General features: G+C 42.5%; 1 protein-coding gene across 1 annotated transcript in view; it reads right to left on the bottom strand.

Moving 5' to 3' along the window:
- Positions 1 to 20,249, bottom strand: part of CCDC85C (coiled-coil domain containing 85C) — a 111,544-nt gene that overhangs the window by 26,031 nt on the left and 65,264 nt on the right. Inside the window, exons 2-3 of the mRNA XM_064714592.1 lie at positions 17,125 to 17,201; positions 234 to 338 (exon numbers count right to left, since the gene is read on the bottom strand). Coding sequence (XP_064570662.1) covers positions 234 to 338; positions 17,125 to 17,201 — 182 coding nt within the window. The remainder of the gene's footprint in view (positions 1 to 233; positions 339 to 17,124; positions 17,202 to 20,249) is intronic.

Here is a 20,249-nt window from a genome sequence, read left to right as displayed (position 1 = left end):
AAGCTGATGAACTAAATTCAGGCAAAGATTAATGTTCCAGGGGCTCCAAATCCTCCCAAGGTTTTTGTTGCATGTTTGCAACTCCAGGTTCAGGGTGAGCAATCCCTTGTGAGAGCTCCCCTGTAATTGGATGTATCCCAGCCTGGCTGACAAGATTAACAAAAAATCATGAGTAACAGCACTCCTTGGGGCAACCAGCAGCTGCAGGGGGGGAAACCCAAAATGTCTCTTACATTCTGCAGGGCGTCCTGGTACTGTGGCAGTGAGGAGAGCTGGGACTCAGAGTGGTACGGGGACAATCCTTTCCTCAGGGTCCGCAGGTCCCCCGTGCTGGACTGCTGCAAAAACAACAGAAAACAGGAAATGTTAATGGGAGGAAAGAAAGCTGGGCCCCTCCTGATGTCCTGGCTTTTGCCATGACCACATCTGTCCCCTCTTTCCTTCTCCCTGCACCAACAGTGACAGTGAACACTGGAATAAAGTGCTTTTTCCATTCCAGTCCCAGAGAAAACACCTGCAAGCAGTTGGAGGTGAACTGGTCAAGGTCTGCCACATTAAGTGATACAGCAGGAAGGCATTTTTGTTTTACCTAAGTTCCTACATGCTCAATAAAAAAACATTTGCTAAGAAGCACATAAAAATAAATTTTTTTTAGTCTTGTGCAGATTAATCAAAATCTGCAAAAAATCCAGATTTTTTGCAGATTTTTCAAAAAATTAAAAAAAAATTGTTAATTGTGAAGATTAAATCAAAATCTGCAAAAAATCCACAAACCCCAAACAAACAAACCAACCAACCAAAAAAACCCACACCAGGAGACACTTTCTAGATTAAGGCTTTGTAAACAGTGCTACTGTCATTCACCTAAGCTTGCAAAATGTGTGTTGACAAGAACAGTTTCTTATTTGGTTACAAATTTGCTTGCACCCACAGGTCTTAAACACCGTCAGATAAATGAAGGTGGTTAATATGACCCTAAAAACCAGATAAATGCAACCAATAGTCTGCACTCACAGGGGAAGGAGCACTGGGTGTTAGGAGTACTGAATAATCACCTTGGGACAAAATTTCTGCCTTGTGTGTTTAACTCTCTGTGATCTTGAAATATAAAGAATGAGAAGTGTTTCTCATTTATAGAAGTGCACCCAGAAAAAGCCAATACACAAGCAGCCAAAATCAAAGGTCTGGGAGAAGATTCTATCTTTATCACCAATAAACATCTCATTAATTTTTCCTATTTTTAGGAGTATCAAGCAGTGCACTGTCCTCTATATTAAAGTATAAAAATCATGACCTTTCAGATTTTTATGCTCTATTAAGACTTTCAACTGCCATTTGCTACAGAAATTATGTTTTCTACTTCAAAAGAACCAAAGAAAAATCATTGGAGCAATAAAATTTAACAAGAAATCTCATAAATCATATCAATTGTATGTAAAAACCCCACAGTAACCCAAAGGCCTGAACATAACAGGGACTTCGGAGACTGTTGTCATGCACAGATCTCTGGAAACATCAGAAGTTCATTTCCATTTCCTGCTCAAAGAGAAGAATTAATGCCCTCTGAGTGGATACATTATTTTCTGTCAGTGTCATATATATTTTCTTGTAGCTACACGGCCTGTTTTAGCTGATATTCAACTTTGGTTTTATTTCAAAATGCTGTTTTCTTAGCTTAAAACTTCTACAGTTACCCAGTGCTTTCACAACCATTCTGGAGGCCTCACCCTATCAACTTTCCTTTTATAAGCTGTGAAGAGAAGGGCAGTTCTCAAGAAAGCCATAATGAGAAATGGATGCCAGTCCCGTGTGACCCAATCTGCTGGGAGCTGCTGTGTCTCACATGGAGTCAAGTGGTACAGAATGAGTTCAGCATATCAGATATCTGGGATTCCCCTGAATTTATGAAGAGAGAAGATGTGGCCTGTATTTCTTTCACATTTCACAACAGAGAGTCAGAGAGAGAGAGATCTGAAGGAGATAACTCCTTCTGAAGCTGAAAAGTGACTGCAGCAAAACTGAGTTTCCACTATTCCTGGGAGGTATATATTTCAAAGAAAGGTTAGCAGGTCACAATTGAGGATGATAAGAAGACTCTTGGTTTACTGCAGTGTCCCAGGCATGTGATGTCTCTTGGTGGTTATCCTGACAGGATTTCACCTTGGCTGGTCGTGCTCCCACATCCCTGCTGTGTGCAACCCCTTCTCCCCTCCGGTGTGTGGGGACACAGCAACCTCCTGGAGAGCTCCTGGCACTGCCCTGGGCTGCCAGTTGGGAGCTCAGGCACTCTGCCCTGACACCTGGGATGAAGGGGCACATGTGTGGCCAAGGGAAAAGCAGAACAAAACAGCAGAACCAAAATGTGAGGTTGTATCTTTGTGCTGGAGAACCCAGGGGTTGCAGATCCCCTCAAATCTCTGCTCCAGAAGAGTGTGTGGCCTCAGCAGTTTACAGGCCATGGGTTACTCAGACTTTTGCAAACCACACTGAGACCTGCAGGATGCCACACAATTGTGGGGTACCATAAATATGTAAACAGGCCTGAGAAAGAGAGGTTTGCTGGACATTTCCATCCCTGAAACTTGCTGTCTTGCCCCCAAATCTGAATGGGTTGGTCTACATTGGATTCCCCACATGATGGTGTTTCATCACATTACAGCTTGTCCTCACAGAAAGTCAAAATGCTTTGCCCAACTAAGGAAGGGAGACAACCAAACCAAGTCCAGACAGCACCCAGTATCACACTGCTGTCACTTAAACCACACTAGTTTAAATTGATTTAATTAACTGCCCTATGCTCCTGCCTGGAGAAAAAGTCTGCCTTAATTTCAATTTGGCTTAAATTGGTTGAAATTGTGTTGGTAAATACACAGATACAGTCAAAACTCTGCTCTAACAAGTGTTTATAATGGATTAGTTCTATTGCTTTTTTTAAAGCAAATCCCATTTAAGATTTCACTAGTGTGTGACAAAACTATTGTTAGGTTGTTTCAGTGGCAGCTGATTATGAATCTGACCTAATGCATTCAATTTGATGGAAAGATTCCCACTGAGTTCAATGAACATCAAAACAAGCTCTTAATTAAAGAACAGAAAGGAAAAAGAGAAAAAAAATAGGACAAGAAAAAGAAAAGACATCTAAGAAATAAAAACACTGAGCAGAGACCTCTCCAGAAGAGGAACAAGGTGTTTGGAGCAGAGTGGGTTTGCTAGTGCAAAAAGAGTCTTCACCTGACATTGCTTATAAGACATCCCTGTCAGAGATGGGCAGAGTAAACTTTTTCCTCCCACTGTCTGTCATAAAGCCTCTTCCATGAGCCCTCCACTCAATGCAATTTTCCTCCTATATTTTCTAGAAGTTATTTGGGAATGTATCTCACTTTATTGCTTGTGGTTTTTCACAACAGGCTACCAATCACAGCTCTGCACTATTTATCTTCCCTGTACTAAAGGGAAATGTATGGTTTTTCACCATAGAAGGAAAACTGCTTTTTTTCTCTTTTTAAAATTAAAATGATGCAGTGACACATATTCAACAGACCTCCCTAAACATTTGCACATTCCTTGGGCTTTGCTATCAGTGTTAGAGCTAACCAGGGAAAGAAAGTGAATCCCTCATTAAAAAGCAATATGACTAATGATGCATCAGAATGAGTAGCCATTACTCCACTTAAACCTAAATTAAAAATCCTGGTATTTGCATTGTCAATTCACTCACAAAATGAAATCTCTTATTACCTTACCCAATTTTCATTACTGAGATGTAAGTAGATCCCAAATTGCTTTTCTAGTCAGAAAGACATTTTAAAAGTAGAATCCCTGATCATCTCTGTTCCATCATCATTGCTGGAGATTATCTCAACTAAAGGGCAACATATCTATAATAAATTATCCTTCAGGTAAAATCACTTCACATTTCTGGAGTTTCAAGAAATTTATCAGCAAAATCATTTTCACCTGAACTAAAACTCTGTGGGAGCATGCAGTCCCAGCTGAACTTTTATTGGAAATGTTTTCTGAGCTGAGGAGCAGAGAGAAGGAGGGACACAGCAAAAGAGACCAAAGGAGAGCTCAGGAGACTCAAACCCCCAGCAAACACCAACAACTGGCCACTGACTGCTCCAAGAGTGGCTCTTGCTGTCAATATTTTTCAAACCCTAGTTTCATCCACAGTTCAAAGAAGAAAAAAAAAAATAAGAAAAAGAAAAAGCAAGCATGTCCTGACTTTCACAGGGGTACAAAAGTGCAAGACCTGCCCTTGGTCCAGCTCAGCACTTCCTGATGAGCACAGGGACAAGCCTGCAGAGCCAGCACCTTCACGTGGCAGCACAAACCTGTGCCCCACACTGCCAGCACTGACACCCCACTGCCAGCATTCCAACACAATCACTCCTCAGCACTCACAAAATATGACAAAACATTTATGGATAAATTTTTCAACTGGGCAGGACTTCACAGCGACCCAGAAGATGCCACTGGACCAAAGCCCAAGACTTTGCCAGCCTGTTATGAAACAAATGGACACAGGCCTGTCCCTCCCACCAGGGAAGGGAGTTTGGTCAATTCCTACCAGTGAGAAAAGAGTAAGTCCAACAAACCAAGTTTTTTTGTAAAAATAGACTGCAAAACCAACTTTTTTTCTCTGTAGAAAACAAGCAATTTGATGGGTGGAAAGGGATATTTTCCCATAACAAATAATGTATAATTTAAAATGCTTGAGATAGAAATTAAAGTCTTGGTGCTTACCAAAGACTAAAATTACATTAAAAAAGAAAAAAAAAAAGGCAAAACAAAACAATGAAAAAACAGCAAACACTTGTTCCTATCAAAGCTTTCTACCCTGCTAGCAAAGAGAAGAAATGGTGGCCTCTGACTTTTTGACCTGCTGTGCTGAGTGATTCAATTGAAAAATAACACAAATAACACAAGAAGATGGATGGTGTTTGTGGTATTTTAAGGTCAAAGTGCTACAAAGAAACATTTATTTTCCTCTTCGTTTCTGTCCAGTAAAGTCAGATCAGTGCTGTGGCCGTGTTGGACCAACTGTGAAGATAAAGTGTTGAAAACTTAGAGACAAGTCAGACAAATTATCTTTTCTGCTACCCTTCAGTGTTACTTCTGCTAGAAGGGAGAATAAAGAAGACAAATATTTGATTCTGAAATACTTTGATGCAACAAAATGGACTGTTCTTAACATAAATTAAATACAGAAAGACAGAAATTTACTTGACAGAAAGTTCTCAGTATTTATGAGAGATTAGCAAAAAATGATTTTAATTAGAATTATGTTCTGAAATGACCGTGGAAAATTAAAAAGCAGCACTGTCAGCTCCCAGTAATTCATGAATTAGCATTCAAAACAGGGTTGTTACATAAGTAGCCTTTAATTGAAAACACTTTTTTCTCCTTTCAGATAAATTCTTACAGATGAAGGCTGAAAACAGATTTTAAGAAGTATTTAATCATAAATGATCAGTTTGACCCTGTGCCCTGGGGAAATATTAAAGCCTTCACAAAGGGTCACAGCTTCCCCTCTCCCCACGGGCTGTGGGGTCATTGGGGAGCAATCTGGGTGTCTAAACAGGGGCATCCAGTGCCTGAGCATCCCTGGAGCCTTGGCAGAAGTGCTAAAGAGCTGCTGGAAGCAAAGAGCATCCTCCTGCAGGCAGGGGCAAGGAGGGACAGCCTGCAGGCACCTGAGGACCACAGCTCTCCCCACCCCTTTGTAACTCATTTCTAACCCCCTGCACTGTGAAAACTTTCTCTCCTGGTTCACAAGTGATTTTTAAAAACACACAACAAAGCTCCAAACTGAAGGCCCTGAGCCCCTTTTTATTTACCTCTGGGGAGCATAAAGGGATGGCAAAATGTGTCCAGAACACAGAGAATCAAGCATACATGAGTCACTGGCAGCAGACTTCCCAAAGGACTGTCATTTCCAAGGGTTTATAATAATCAGCCTCATTTTCCCACAATGCAGACCCACTTGCACTAAGCTCAGGAGACAGCGGATTATACACCGCACCACTTAAATGTATTAATATTATATCTGCTTTCAACACAACTTTAGAAGAAATTATGTAACAGCATGAAATGCAAATAGATGGAAAGGAATACTGCAAGGAACTCAATATTGACAAGAGAACATGCCCTTATTGACACTAGCTCAGAAGATTTTCTTTGGACAAATTGTTATGCCACACCATCACCCAGCCCTGTGACACACAAGCAATTTCCATTTTTCAGTGGCTACCTCCCCTTTTACAAAGCACAGAATTTCCTTCAGCCATGATTTAAAAACATCAGAGTGAACTTGGTCCTCAGCAACAGGGCAAGGGCATCACACCCTGACCATGTAAGCCCATAACGATCTTGGCTTATGATTTGGATAATTCTCTACATGGGAAAAAAAGCCAATATTAAAAAAAAATTGCTCTTACTTCAGATTTTTGTTTCATCCATAAATCTTGGATGTTAGATGGAAAACTCTGTTGAGACTTTGGCTTTTGATTATATACATTTGTGAAGAGCTAAAAAAATGCAGAAGGTTTTATTTCAGTGTCAGGCTGCCTTCATCTTTATGGACTCTTGCACTGCCCATTACCTGGATTACTTGTCTGTCACTGTAATATAAATTCTTAACCTACTAGCAACAACACTCTAAACCATAATTGTTCCAGTAATTGAAACTGCCTCAATTTTGACACTCAAACACCCATTGTTTGCAACTGAGTAATTAAATGGAAGATTTAGCTCAAGACCTTTTTCTGTTATTTCCTGTAGCAATTTAGCTGAAAGTGCACACTTCACATAGGCAAATGGCATTGATTTGAACTTGGCCAAAACACAGATATCACTAACCAATGTCTCTTGCACAGGTACAGGGCAGAAATAAAAATAAATTAGTGGCATATTTAATACATTCAGATGATTAAAAAATGGAAATCACCAACATTAGCAAGTGAAAGAATGAGCAATCAGAGCCCTAAACAATCAGCAGCAGCACTAAAGGCAGCCCCCCAGTTCCAAAAAGCTGCTTGTGGATGCATTAGCTCTCTCTGCCTTACTGAAATTCCTTGGGAAGCTGTTGCACTCAGCCAGCTAGATGGGAACAGAACATTATACAAGTGGAAACCTAACAGAAATAAACTTTAAAATAAAGTTATTTTATTATCTTTAAAAAAACCATAAGTGTACCACAGGTGACCAAAGGTCTTATATGCAGGTGTCAATATTGAGTTACTTGGCAAGATAACATCATTAGCTGAACTTCAACCCCTTTCCCTATATTCATGAATGAAGCCTTGCAGAACCCATCTGCACAAACACTAATACCTGACTATCCAGATTCAGAGCATGGTGATCCCCCCAAACAGTTGGTAAAGCTTGACCACCTTACTCTTCTTCTCAGCTACCACACTTGAGCACACCTGCAGAGGGCAAAGGCACTATCAGAGCACACAGCCCTGTTGTTGTGGTGTTGTGAGGGTCCCCAGGATGGGGTGAGAGATGAGAATCTGACTCCAAGTTCTTAGAAGGCTGATTTATTATTTTATGATATTATATTATATTATATTAATTATATACTAAAACTATACTAAACTATACAGAAAAGAGCCGTCAGAAGGCTGGACAAGAATGATGATAAAAACCCGTGACTGACCAGAGAGTCCAACACAGCTGGACTGGGATTGGTCCTTAATTAAAAACAATTCACATGGAACCAATCAAAGATGCACTGTTGGTGACCAACCTGCAGGCCACATTCCAAGCAATCAGATAATTATTGTTTACATTTCTTTTCTGAGGCTTCTCAGCTTCTCAGGAGAAAAATCCTGGCAAAGGGATTTTTCGGAAAATATCATGGTGACTCCCTGTAACAAGGAGCTGGCCCAAGGCAGAGCAGTGACATTTTACTGAGCTAAAGCAAAGCAGAAACACATCTCAAACAACACACAGGTGGTGCAAAGCACCTGCCTTGCCCAGCTCTCTCAGGGGTATCAGGGCAATGGGCCCTGCTCCTCAGCACCAGGAGGGATTGGCCCTGTCAGGCAGCCTTGTGCCCCAGAGAGCATCCCCTGCCACACACCCCTGCACAAACATTTCCCCCTTATCTCATTAGTCCATGTTTTAGTGTCTCACGCACCAGGAATCTGAGGGATGGGCAATTTCACTGTGAGAAGCTAGCAAATAATTGAATTAAGCTTCAGTAATTGCAGTTATCACTACAAGACATATTCAGGCAAAAGTAAGCTCAGCATAGCACATATCTGACTTTAAGTACATGTGAGAAGTCCCATTAGCTTCAGCAGCATTTATCAGGCAAGTTGGAAATCATACACATGAAAGTGCAATAAAAAACCAACAGTTTTGATTTTGAAAGAACTCTGCAAATATGGAAAAAAATTAAGGTATGAGATTAAAACTATTTAACATCTTCCATGTCATGCAATAATATGAGCTTTCTGTAACAGGAGAGATTAAATTCCTTCACACTGGTTCATATCTCTGTTGTACATGTAACACATCTGGGGATCACTTGAACTGGTGACAAAGGCATTAGGGGATAAGGGTCTGTCAAACACCCACTCTCTTGATTCCCTTTTCAGTATTCAGCCAGGAGGTCACAAGCACAGCCTCAGCCAGCTTCATCAGTAAATCCATTTTTAGCAGTCCATGTAGAATTAGAAATGCATTTGGGCATTGTGCCATGGCTGGATCTTGGCCATTCCCAAATGTAACACAGGGGTGAGGATCCCCACTTGTGCCTAGGCTCTGACTTCCCCCTCACATCATGATGTGGGTTCACAAAACCAGAGGGGCAACCAGATTTCACCTGGCTGCATTGGTGACAGCTGGAATTCTCTGTTGTTGGGGCAGCTAACAACTTTGGGAAAGGCAGGAGACAGTCAGTAAGAGGCTTAGCAGATTCTACCATGTAAAATTACTCTTGGAAAAAGAGTTTTATTAGCATCTCAGTGGGGTACAGGATATAAAAGCAGTGCAGATTTCAAACCTCTCCATTCTCTGTAGCAACTGAGGTAGGGAACTTAAGTACACTGCTAATATTCAAGAATGTCTGCATTTTTGTCCTCTTGTTTGAGATCTGCAGAGAAAGATCAAGCCCATAACTCACAGGAGACTCAAATAATCAGTTCAAACCAAATTGCAGTATATAATTATAATCACACAACTGGCAAGCTTTGCTCAGGAGGATATATGAGCTGGCAGGGCTGAGAGATCCAAGTACCACAGCCTATAACCCAAACAGAAATGCAGCTCAATAGTTAACAAAGACAAATGCAGCTACAGCCACTGGCATTTGGTGCAGCCCAAGTCTGGTCTGTGGCTTGCAGGGCTGGAGTTTCAGAGTCACAGATTAATAGAGCCCATCATGGCTCATTAGAACCAAAATCAGCATCTTTACTGGGGTGCCAGCAGAGAAACTACAGAATGCTGCCCCAGCCCCTCCAGGGAAGCAGATGTTGATATGGATGTAGGATCAAGCACAGCTCTGGACCATCCCCCAGAGTCTCCTTTCATTTTCTCCTGTCAGCAGCACTCCAGGCAAGGAGGCTACAGGGAACCACTGTCGCCCCTCCAAAATCACACCACAGCAACGCTGCTGGGCTGCCCTCAGGGCAACCCCCACATCCCATGAAACAACAGAGCTGGGAATGAGATAAATAAAGACCTGAACCTCTGCTGATAAAGCAGCAAAGGTCCCTTGGCAGGATTCAGCTCATGCTGGGCACCCAAGTCCCTCCCCGCTGGAGGAACTCCCATGTTCCAAGCTCTTTGCTGAACCAGAACTCAAGCAGCCAGAGAGAATCAATTATTGCCAGTCTCAATTTTTTTGAGATAATCTGAAAATTCTTTAAAAGTCTCTTATAAAGATTTCAATTTGCATTGTTGACTTCAAGAAAAAAACAAAACTGAAAGTCTTGTCATAAACTCACAGTTTTGAGTAAAGAGGCTTTTTTTGTTAAAGCAATGAACGATTAACATCCTTCCCATTGTTGCCCAAGTAGTTTTCATATGTCAGACTCTCAATCTTTCTTGATCTGGGCTTGAATTTGGCATTTTACTCATTGTAAAAATCTGTTTTAAAGCCTCTGCAGTTATTGCATAGTTTCCCCTCAAGACATTTTTCAGTACTTCTCAGATGGACGGATCACTGAGACTCTGTGTACTTTGAACTTCTCCACATGTATCAAAGACACAAAAAGCTGCTTCTTCATAGCCTGATCTAACTGCAATTAGGAGCTTTTTCCCTGGCCCTGTCCTCATACAGAGATAAAAAGTGGAATTTAGTGAAATTATTACAAAGCTGGTTAAGCACAGGATATGACTAATCCTGTATTTCACAGCTGGAGGTTAAACTGAGCCTCATTAAACCCAATGTTCTTGCTTACCCACAACAGAAACAAATGGGGCATGACAGAGCTTTGCATGTGTGCATCTCTCTCACACACACTCTAACACTGAAATTCAGCTCCAGTCCTTCCAAAATTTGAAGTTGCAAGAAATTATATGATGGTCTCAAATTTGTAAGAGTGAATCAACCCAGCATGTCTCTTTCTATCTGTTAGTTGATTTCTGGATCCAGATCTTTTGACTTATATTTCCTAGGTTTTTAGGGAACTCTATTTACATTCTCATAAAATCCCTGGATGCCACAGGTGACAACCCCCAGAAGACAGAGTACCCAGATTTCATTGCAAGTTGCAAAAGTGCATTTCTGTCACTGATCATGCACTTTAGAAGTATATAAATGCACTTCTAAATATTTATTTAGAGAATAATTATTTTGGTAGGGAGCAGCTCAAGTCTCTCATGTCCAAAGTAAACTGAAGGAACTCCACTATCTTAGAGGGCTTAAAGGTATTTTGAACTGCTCCTATAAAAGTGTACATTTCTTATCTGGGGAAGAAAAACATTTCAACAAGTACATATTGTTACTTACATCTCAAGTCAGCTTATTGGATAGCAAATTGATCAGATCAGTCTTCTTATTGCAATTCATAGAAGAAGTGAAATGGAACACACTTGGACATTTGTAGGGGGATAGAATATAAGAAAATAAAGGTAGTATAGAATGTAATCTTACCCCTAAGAAGTTGCAGCTGGGCTAATTATTAGAGATTAAGAGCAGGCCTGACTTTAACAGGCCACAGCTGCCGCCAATAAGAAGAGTGTTATAAAAGAGTGGGTTGGTTGGTTGAGGGGAATTGGAGTCAGTTGGCTGCTGTGAGAAGAAGGAGGAGCCAGTGCTCTGAGGAGCTGCCTACAAGAAACAGCAAGGGGGTATGAAACACTTGCAATAAGGGAACAACAACACAGAACATTTGCAATATAATGACAACAGACATTGATTGGCTTTGCATCCTATGTTGGATTTTTTTTTAAGATTCTGCTTCCACAACTAAGGAAGCAACATTTGAGGGATTCTGTTATCATATTTTGCATTTGCACATGTAAGCAATGCAGTGTTCTCTCAAAACTATATCAAAGTTTTGGTCTCAAGAGAGAAGGTCTCTGAAAATCTTTCTTCAAGAGTTGTACTCCAAAATGCATGGAGTCCTGTAGGAATTCTCACTGTTGACTTGAAAGGAATATTTGGATGTGACCCCAAATATGAATCTCCTTTGTCATTACTTAAAATTAATATGCAGCTAAACATTGAAACACTGTCTAAAAATGGTAATAGAGTAACTGAGGGCAAATCCCCTTCAGTATTCTGAATTTAAATGGAGAGCAACTGCCTGGAAAAGTTTCATGTCTGAGTTGCTCTGTATTACCAAAAAAAAAAATTCTATTTCCCTTGTGAGGCCTTAAATTAAAGCAATTATACTTATCCTCCTCACACACAAACAATAGGCAGGCTTTGGGGAAATCAGACAGGTTTGTAATTTTGTTCCTGTCGTGGTGAGCGTGTGCAGTGCTCCTGGCACAAGCCGTGGCCTCAGACAAACCTCCAGAGCCAATTCACAGAGAGGCCCCAATGCTGAGACCTTACAGCACCTCTGAGAGCCAGAGGCAACTCTGCAAGCAGGAACTCTTAATGGCAGACTTGGCACAGAAGCGGCTGATAATAAAATAAGAGGGGAAATTGCACTCTGACTCTGCTGAAGCCAGCCAGCACATTGTGGGCAATTTCTTTTTCTCCTCGGGAAGAGATCAGGCTCTCCACTGAATGGCATTTACATCTTTGTTCTTTGCAGCGCAAACGATTGTCAGGCTCCTTTTGGCCCTGGGGTCCAGATTTTCCCCCTTGTTTTCAGAAGGATATGCTGGAAACTGCCTGCTGAGTGCATGGTTGTGCCAAGATCCCATTGGCCCAAGAACTGTGGCAGCTGCAGATGCTGGGACCATGGAAGTTTCTTGCTCAAACACCTCAGCCCTGTTTCAACAGCAGTGTTCAGGCATTGCCTGCTATCCAATGAGTTATTAATAGCTACTATTCCTACTATTAAATTAGTTAATATTTTATTGACTCATTTAGCTGCAGCCTTTTAATTCAGGGAAAGCATGCAGTTTCTTAAAAGTGAGACTAAGAACAGTTTTCGAGAACTTGTAGAGATGCTCTAAAGATCTTCAAGGAAACTCTAAATCCCAGCCACTTCACTGCTGTGAAGTGCTGCTACTAAAGTCTATTTGGCAATTTTAATTATATACTCATAAATCTCAAGGGCTGTCACTCCCTAGAGAAGAATTTTTTGTTTCTGCTCTGCACCAGGGATTTGTGAAAGGGGCACCAGGACTTCACTGCCAAATGTCCAGTTACTTAGAGCATCACCTGCCCAATTCACCTGCTTTCTCTAAAGCTGGGCTTTTTGAAACAAAGGTGTGTAATGTGCCCTGAGCATCCCTGAATAGAAAAATGCCTCTGGCATTCCTGCTCTCAAGGGACAAGGCAGACACAGCTCAGCAGAGACTACAAACCAAAAGGAGCCCTGACAGCCAGCCCATGGTGCACAGTACTTGGTTACAAAAGGAGAGAAAAGTGATGAGTCCACACAGCCTATAAACTCCAGTTTTAGCTAGAAGTGCTCCATCTTTGTGTGTGTACAGAATGAGCTGAAAATGCAAAATAATGTGAAAGAATGGCCAGAAGTTTGTTACCCTTATTACCCCTATAATGTGGGCACTAGTTATGAAACTACCCAGAACTGACCTTTGGAGCTCCCAAATGTCGTAAGTACAGATCTCTCTAACCTTAAGGGGAAAGTGTGCAATTAAAAATTCATTTTTGTTCAAGGGGCAGCATGAAGTAGCTTAAGGGGTTTATTTTGTGCTTGGACACTTCCAGCTTAGAGAAATGGAAAGCAAATATGGTCTCCCACCTCAGGGATTGTAGCTTAGCAATATGGAAGGTACCCTTGCCTGGTCAACCAAACACCACTAAAGAAAGGTTAACATCAGCTCTGCTGGGCATTTCCCTCAGAGACACAGAGGAATATCAGGACTTCACCCACGTGATGGTGCACAGACCAAATGCATGCACTTAGCAGAGATCAGTGCAAGTCTTCCCTGGAGAATGTGAGGCTACAGAAGTGATGCCCGTGAAGTTCTCTGAAACCAACACCCAACATTTCTCAGAGATTTCATTGCTCTTCTTCACACTGCAAAACTAAAACCTCCAGAAACCAGCTGCACCTGTGAGAAAGGTTCACACCATCCCCACCAGGCTTTGTGGGGTCTTTGCCACTGTGGCCACACCACAGACACCTACCAGCACTGGAGAGCAGGACTGAGTGGCCTTTTCTGGTAGTGGCATTTGCTACAACCTCTTCCCCAGACAATATAAACCAGGGCACCAAAAGTTGTGGGAGACTTTGCCAGCACAGTGATGCCAGCCAAGAGCATGACCTTCTAGCTGACATGGTCACACCAACAAAGCATCACAGCATAAACTGTGTCAAAAAAACTAAAAACTGGAGTTTTCTCCTCAGAGAAAGGAAAATGGAGAGAGTGATGAATACTGATGGGTTAGCAATGTCAGAAACATATCATTTTCCAACTGGAAATACAGATCATACATTTCCCTAGAAAACAAAAGTCAAAACAACAACAATAAAACCCCACATATATGGCTATCATAGCAACACCCATATCTCCCTTTGCTTTCCTCCCACTGCAGTGTGGCTTGTGAGATGGTATTTCTTGACCTCTAAGAGTAAGAAAAGCTCTCTCCATTAACCTGTTCAAATAAGTCACTGGAAAAACAGAAGTGTGAATCCCAGCACACCTGTACTGCAGGTGACATGTACAATGCAGAGCAGCTGCCAGGCATGGGCTGGGGAGCTTTTGCCTGTCCCACTGGGGCTTTCTTCTAAAGTGCTTATAGAGAAAGGAGATGTGGGAAGCAGGAGAAAAGGTGCAAGCTTGAGATCCCCTGCAACATCTGGATTCCAGAAGGGGCTACAAAGGCACCACTTCTCAGCATACCTTCACTCCAGAGATGCTGGAGAAGATAAAGCAACAAATCTCACTCAGGATGCAGCAGCCAGCAAAAAGGTATTGTGTCACTAGCCACTGGAATATAAATCCATCCATAAAGCTTGCAAATATCCTTTGCAACCCAGCCTTCTCAGGTTTCTCTGGATGAAGCACTATTTCAGCTCTATGTTTAGCAGTTGGAAGGAAGCCAGGAAGACTTCCATAACCACCCTGATTTGTTAATCCCTTAATGCACAGGCACTGTTTGTTACTTAGGACGTCAGGTTTCATCACCCCTCAGCACACTGGTGATAGAACTTCTTGACACCAGGCTGCAAATATTATTGCAAAGTCAATACTCCCAGGGAGAAAGCCAAGCCGAGCTGAAATGTGACTTTGGTGTTGACAAGCCAGTTTGGCACTGCAGAGTTCAAACAGCCAGGATCACCTGGCAACTTTGAAAACAGGAGAAAGTTTGCCAGGATCCTTTTTGAGTAGAGTCTTATCCCAAAATCCACATGGTAACAAGCCAAACACTTCCCAGTCAGACAAAGCAAGTAAAAACACAGTAAGTGGATTATGCTTTCTGGGAAAGTGCTGGGAACTATATGTACTATATGCATGTGAGCCTGTGTCTGTACAGATTTTCCTAATCTTTCTCATTAAAAGAGAAAAAATCCAGATGTGGGTGTGTAGCATGACAGACTGGAGGTGATGCAGCTCGGTATTCCCAGGGAGTTCAGCCAGCCCATGGCAGCTTCAACAGTCCTGCTGCCCTAAGGACAGCTGAGTTCCTGCTTATAATAAAAAAAGTTATTTCCTGAATGGGATCTAAATGAAGTTGTGTCCTGGTGTTTTTGGAGAGCCATTGAGACATCACACAGGGGCTGCACAGCACATCAGAGCCAGGCCAGGCGGGCATCAGTGCCTGCTGCCACTGGGGATGTGACTGGCCTTGATGTGACTGGCCTTCTCCAGAACACAGTGCTATTTAAAGGTAATTTCCCTCCCTCCTGGACTCCAATATTTGTAATAACACAGCCCAAAAGGTGATGACACCTGAGGACAGTGGAGGAAAAGGCACAGCCCTCACAACCAGGGCAGCATGAAGGTGAAGGGCTGATGGGCCTGAAGCAGCCCTGCACAACCCAAAATTAACTGGGTTTCATCCTCCCAAAGCAATAAGCCCATGCAGCTATGCAGACCCTGTTCATTTTCACCATTAATTACCAACTTCTTCCTGACCTCCCAAGGCAGATGTGACAGAGTAAAGTGCTTGGCTGTGGCAGGACAAAGCCAGGCCAAGGGCACACTGAGCCCATCCCTGGATCCATGCACATCCCATCTGCCTGTCAATAGCTCCAATTAAAGCCACCAGACACCAGCTCAGTCACTGTTTGGGAGAAAGACAGGGGGACTTAAAATCAAATTAGCAATCAATTAATACATGAAGCAACTACAAAGCTGGTGAGTTGAGCACCCTTTGGGGTTTAACCCTTTGGTGCCCTCTGAGTTTTTTTCACGGCTAGTAATGCCAATGAGTATGCTGGGAGAAAGGAGTAATCTTTAAAAAAGCTCAGAGTCAGGTAAAAATATGTATTAAAAAAAAAAAACATTTGACAAAATTGTTATTAAAATTTCAGTACACATAGAGCTCTCTCTTATTTTTGTGTGTTTATTTTAAATAAGCACATTTTAAAAATGTGACCCTGGAACAGCCTATTCTCTGAATGGTGAAATTCAAAGAACAGCACAACATAAACTGGCAAAAAAGCACTTAAAAAAATATTATCAGGGCTTTTCCATTTCCAGCCCTTATAATTGGGAAGAATCTGGAACAAAATTACTGTGAAACCTAGTGCTTAAAATAAGAAGCAAAGTGTAGGAAAAAAATCTTTACAAATCACAGGAAGGTAGAACATAAAAGCAGTGAAAGGATGCAAAGAACAGGTAAAAAAAGGATCATTTTTCCAATGGTTTAAATAGACAGTGCCTTATTAAATGCAGCAGAGCTGCCCCTGTTTACACCAACTGCTGTTTCACAGGGGATCCAGAGGACATATCAGGCAGAATGGCTGTTTTCTTCTCACTGCTTGACATTGCTATATAAAGACAGGTAAGCAGCATGAGTGATCAAAAGCACAGTGGCACGTGGAGTAGACTTTGAAAGGGAGATGCAAGCAAAAAGTGCCCCTTTAGAGAGTCTGTTCAGATTTAAGTAAGATCTCAAATAAAAGCTGGGAGCCTGCACCACACACAACTATTCCCAAGGCTGTCCTTTGACAACAGTCTCCTCTTTCAACAAGATAAAAGTCAATGTAAATGGGCAAGGAAGGCAAAATCAAGGTCAGCAAGGACAGGCAGAGCTGGACTCTCATGGCATCCCCAGGAGCAGAGGTGGGTCAAGGAGCTCTGCAGGGGGGCATCAATGCATCTCTGAAACACAGACATTCACAGAGGATTCACTTTTTTCCCCTATATTTTTTTAATTTTAACAAAAGGAGATCAAATTCTATCTATTTTTTAATTTTAACAAAAGGAGAACACAATTCTATCTATGAATTGTGTTCTTCCTGCACAGGATGTTTACCAAAAGCCAGTGTGCATTAACATGGGCAGACACAACCATATGGAAACAGGAGAACTGGGCCACACTAGTATCTATAAGGCAATAAAACCTACCTGGGAAAGGAGCTTGTTGTCATCCTCCAGCAGCTTCACTTTTGTTTCAAGTTGCCTGATATAGTTGGAAGATGAATCTTTAGGAAAAGAGAAAAAAAAAACCACATTTAAGTTTCTTGTGGTACAGGCAAGTTTTGTGTCACAAGCAACAGATTTTCCCACTCTGTAGAAAAAAGTTTGGGAATGACTTGATGAATAAAATCCTATGTGCGTAGGGAGATGAGGGACTCCATCAAAGCTTTTTTTCATTAAAAAGCTGAGATTTAGCAACAGCAATATCTTCTGTGGATCTGCATCAATACCAGTTTGAGAGGTGGGTGATACAGAAGGAAAGTGAAGTTGAAACCCTGTGTTTTGTATTTTCATAAAAGTAATTTCCTAGTTTTGAAAGCTATTCCCATTCATCTAGACTGCACCAAACTACTCCACAGCAGAACAAGATGCTTCCTTTTAGGTTTGAATAAACAACCCCTCCAGACACGTGCCTTTTTCTTTCAAAAAACAACTGAGAAACTCACAAAACCAAGCTGTTGGCACAGCTCTAAGAGGAGGTCAGTGCCACAGCTCCCAGTGCTGTAAAAGGGAGAGAAGTGTATTCAGCAGGGCCACAGAGCTGCAGCATGCACACAGCCTGACACACACAGCAAGTGCCTGCCCAGGACATCTGTTTTTTCCAGTGGAAGCACGTGACACTAACCAGAAAAACAGCAGGACAATAAAACAGGGAATACCCTCACATAAAATGGTAATATTCAACCTGAAGGAATGCAATGGCCAGTTTAGCACTGCAGCAGCACCAGACAGGGTGGCCTGGCACAGCAAAGTCACTGGAGAGCTCTGTGGGTGGCTGAGTGCTCTCCAAAGCATCTGGCTTTTGTTTTGAACCATGCCTAGAAGAAACACATCTGAAAATTTCACGCGGAAGAAAATAAAGGACACTGGGACAAGCTTTTCTCCATTCTCATTACAGCTTGATGAGTTCCTCCCATACAATTGTATCTTTGCAAAATTTCTCCTCCACTTGTAATTTGAGTAGCAGAGGCCATTAGCTGTCACAGCAGGAGGAAAAGTTTTGAAACATAAATATATTAAAAACTCCAAACATTTTCCACACTGCTAAAGGGGCTCTGATAAGTGCAAAATTATAACTTCCCTCATCTCATTTATTATGGTGTGAGTGCAGAAGCCACTGCTCCATCCCAGGTCTTCCTGCTGAGCATGAATGGGCAAGGACCCAGCGCTGACACAAGGCCCCAGTGCCAGTGGGGTGTGCTGCTGTGGCACCAGCACCTTTTGGGATCAGCCTCCCATGGAAAGCAGGAACCTCTGGGTATAGCTCTGGCACAGGAACACTCAGTAGGCACAGGGGTGAGGTTTGTGATGCTGTGGCACCAGCAGCTTTTGGGATCAGCCCCTCATAGAGAGCAGGAACCTCTGGCTGCAGCTCTGGCACAGGAACACTCAGTAGGCACAGGGGTGAGGTTTAGGCTGGCTCTGTGCTGAACAGCTCCTCTGTGGCTGCCAAAGGCTCTCAGCTCTAAGGCTGAATGCTCCTCTGGCCCCTCAGCAGAAGGGCCAGCAGGGGAGCCACAGCTAATCACTGACACTGCCTTGGCCACTCAAGGGAAAAACTGGAACATGCTCAAAGAAGTGCCAACAGACCAGTGCCAAAGCACACAAAGGAACAGCAGGATGGATCTGAGTCAAGTGCCCATCTAAAGTACACTCTCAGAGGAAAAATGCTCAGTTTTTGGACTGGATTATGCTTTGTTCAAACCCAGGAAATCCAAACAAGTCCTCATGAGAAAGGTTAAGAAGACACTGTAGGGAGCTATGTAAGTTCAGTGAACAGCTTAAGTGGTGACAAGGTTCACAGCAACACCAGCTTGAGCTGCAGGGAGCACAAACTCAGCCCAACAACCACCCCAACATGGGGGAGTCTCCAGGTCAGAGGAGAGAGCAAACCAAGCACTTACAGAATCAATCTAAAGCTCTTTTCCTGTGAAGACCTCTGCACCACAGCATTATCCATGCACATCTAAGGGTGGTGAGCAGAATGCTGCTGCAGATTGGTGCTGAATGCAACAAGATTTCAGGATCAGCTTGAAGAACCTGCTGCATTAGTAATGAACCTGTCCTCCAGCAGGGTGCAAGGAGAGTTTGAGATTGTCAAAGCCAGGAGGACCATGGATTCTTTGGTCTGACCTCCTCTGTGCCCCAGGCCATCACACTTTGTTAACTTACCCCTAATATCAGTACAACAATACCCATTTGGCTAAACAGCTCCAAAACCAGTTTCCATCTCTGTCTGAAGACAACCAGAAACTACTGGCTGTGTGCTGAATAAAACAGCTTTCACTGGCAGATCTGGTCAGATAAGGTGTCCCTCCCACCTGCATTCCAGCTCCACCAGTACCCTCATTGTGCCAGCAGCTACAAGGAATTTAAGTTAGTTGGATGAAGGGTAACACAAGCTGCCATGTTCACGCCCTGAATGCTACCAGGACTGACTGCCTAGCTGATGAAAAAAATAGACCATGACTGCCAAAGAAAAGGAAATAGAGAGTTATTTCCTCTCTGTGGTTTCATATCCCTTATCAAAAAAAAGGATATTCCTTGGGAAGGCAAACCCTGCATACTCAAGAGCCAATGCACACCACTGGCTCTGAAAGCCTGACCTGAGAACTGCTAGAATTCTTCAGACACCACTGATCAAACCCAAATCATGTTTGATGTCTGACCTCAGCCAGAAAGCATCCTATGAAAACATAAAATATACGCAGTAAAAAATAGGGAAAAACCCAAATGAGTGCTCAGAGCACATCCCAGTCTTTGCTATGCCCTCAGAGAGGAATCACCTCCATCTCCTGGACCTGCCTGTGTTGAGGCAGGTGCCAGATGAACCATTTGCATCTTGATCTCAGTTCTAAAAAAACTCAAAACTCTCACAACAGCAGGCAGTAACACTGCCAGGCTAAGCAGTGAAACTCCAGGCTAGGTCTCACCCATGTTATATCAAGAAACACATTCCCAACATTTTTCTGCCTCTGACCTTTCTCTTATCAGTGAGTTTCCATCCTCTCCTGCCTCCCTCAGAGCCAGGAGACAAGGACAGCCTCACTGAC

The sequence above is a fragment of the Zonotrichia leucophrys genome, chromosome 5, assembly GCF_028769735.1.
Source record: "Zonotrichia leucophrys gambelii isolate GWCS_2022_RI chromosome 5, RI_Zleu_2.0, whole genome shotgun sequence".
NCBI lineage: Eukaryota > Metazoa > Chordata > Aves > Passeriformes > Passerellidae > Zonotrichia > Zonotrichia leucophrys.
Note: the sequence above shows the minus strand (reverse complement) of the source record. Positions and strands in the feature narration are given on the sequence as shown.